The sequence below is a fragment of the Nothoprocta perdicaria genome, unplaced genomic scaffold (genome assembly GCF_003342845.1).
Source record: "Nothoprocta perdicaria isolate Ctin4 unplaced genomic scaffold, notPer1 scaffold_450, whole genome shotgun sequence".
In the NCBI taxonomy this organism is placed as follows: domain Eukaryota; kingdom Metazoa; phylum Chordata; class Aves; order Tinamiformes; family Tinamidae; genus Nothoprocta; species Nothoprocta perdicaria.
In genome coordinates, this window is record NW_020455700.1 from 76,407 (window position 1) to 78,728 (window position 2,322).

The 2,322-nt window shown below is 56.2% G+C and overlaps 1 protein-coding gene across 1 annotated transcript in view; it reads left to right on the plus strand.

Annotated features, from left to right (window-relative positions):
- Positions 1 to 784, plus strand: part of KIRREL1 (kirre like nephrin family adhesion molecule 1) — an 18,461-nt gene extending 17,677 nt beyond the window's left edge. Inside the window, exon 16 of the mRNA XM_026046616.1 lies at positions 294 to 784. Coding sequence (XP_025902401.1) covers positions 294 to 713 — 420 coding nt within the window. The 3' untranslated portion in view covers positions 714 to 784. The remainder of the gene's footprint in view (positions 1 to 293) is intronic.
- The last annotated feature ends 1,538 nt before the right edge of the window (positions 785 to 2,322 follow it).

A 2,322-nucleotide genomic window follows, 5' to 3' on the forward strand; every position in this document is an offset into this window, starting at 1 on the left:
GTGACATGGGGCGCTCCGGGTCTTGGGGCGCTCGGTGACATGGGGCGCTGTGTGGGGCACTCAGTGACAGCGAGTACTCGGTGACGTGGGGTGCTCGGTGACACGAGGTGCTCCAGGACTTGGGGTGCCGGGTGCCATGGGGTGCTCAGTGTGGGGCACTCAGTGACACCGGGTGCTCGTTGAGGTGGGGTGCTCGGTGACAGCGGGTGCTCGGAGCCATGGGGCGCCCGGTGCCGCGCGGTCGCTCGGCACAGCGGGCCACCCCACCTCCCGGCGCCCCCCGGCCCCCGCAGGACCCCACCAACGGCTACTACAACGTGCGGGCGCACGAGGAGCGCCCGGCGTCGCGCAGCGTCCTCTACGGCGACTACCGCGGCGGCGGCGGCGGCGGCGGGCGCTACGAGGCGCGGCCGCCCTCGCGCCTCTCGCACGCCAGCGGCTACGCGCAGCTCAGCACGTACGGCCGCGGCGGCGCCGAGTACGGCGCCGAGGCGGCGCCGGAGCCGCTGCCCTACGAGGGCGGCTACGGCGGCGGCCACCTGGGCTACGGCAGCTACCGGCTGGGCTACGGCGCGGCGCTGGAGCGGCCGCCCTACGAGGCGTACGAGGCCATGGGCAAGGTCGGCGGCGCCGGGCGCTTCTCCTACGCGTCGCAGCACTCGGACTACGGGCAGCGCTTCCAGCAGCAGCAGCGCATGCAGACGCACGTGTGAGGCTCCTGATATTCAGGGGCCGGCGGGGCGCCGCGGCGGCGTTCCGGAGGGCCGGAGGCGGCGCTTCCCGCCGGGAACAACGCCAGGGAGGCGGCTGCGCGCCGGAGCGCGGCGGYGCCGGGCCGGGTCCCTGCGGGCACGGAGGACACCTTACACCTATATAAACACACCTATAGACACATATACACACACACACACACACGTGTGTGTGTATATATGTACACACACACATATATACACACACACAACATATATATACACACGTATGTATATATACATATATATACACATATACACACATGTGTGTGTATACACACGTGTATATATATACACACATACGTGTATATATACACATATATACACATACGTGTCTATATATACACACACATGTATATATAGAGACATATATATACACACAGGTACATATATATATACACACATATGTATATATATACATATATACACACATATGTGTGTGTATATACACATATATACACACGTATATATACACACACGTGTATATATATACACATATACACATGTGTAATACATATACACACATATGTGTGTATATATACACATATATATACACACGTGTCTATACGCGTGTATATATATGTCTATACACATATATATACACACGTGTATATATACACACACGTGTCTATACGCGTCTGTACATATATACAAATATATACATACATGTATATATGTATATACGTATATATATACACGTGTATATATACACACATGTATATATGTGTATAAACACACGTATGCATATATATACATACCTACACATATATATGCATGTGTGGGTGTATATATCTCTCTATATGTATATATGTGTAAGGTGGTGTTTCCGTTTGCTCCGCCGTGCCAGCCCCGTCCCATTCCCTGTGCCTTGACGTTGGCGGGTGCCGCCGGCACCCGCTCCGGGCCAGGGCCGGGCGGCTCCTTCCGTGAATGTATAGGAAGCTATAGGGGCGGAGGTGGGAGAGCGCCGCTTCCCGGGCCGCTCCCGCCCGGGGCTGCCGCCTCTTCCCGGGATGCGGCCCCCTTCTCCGCGCGCTCCCAAGGTACGAGGCCGCCCGGAGCCGCCGTGTGAATCCCGGAGCCCGAGGTACGAGGCGGGAGCGCAGGGCGCCGGATGGATCCCGATCCCCATCCCGATCCCCATCCCGATCCCGATCCCGGCTCCGCACGGTACCGTCCCAGCGCATCCCGGGAGCTGCTGCCACGGGACCCCCCCCCCCATCCATAGCAATAGCTGCTCCGCAGCCGGAACGCCGGCCCAAGCTTTAAATGAATCCCCGGGAATTTGGGGGGCGGRGGTGTCCCGCGGCCCCCCCCACCCCTCCAATCCCGGGAAGGGACCCCCGGGATCGCGGCCGCATCCCGGAGCGGGAAGCGGGTCCCTTTTCTTAGCACAGGCTGTTTTAGATCCCTAGAGAGACGTATCTGTGACCCCCCCCTTCCATTTTTTATTTTTCATTTTCCCTCTTTTTTTTTTTTAATATTATGTACTATATTTTTAGTCTTAAACACAATATATTATATATATTTAATTTTTTTATATATATATATAAATATAAATGTTAAAAAAAAA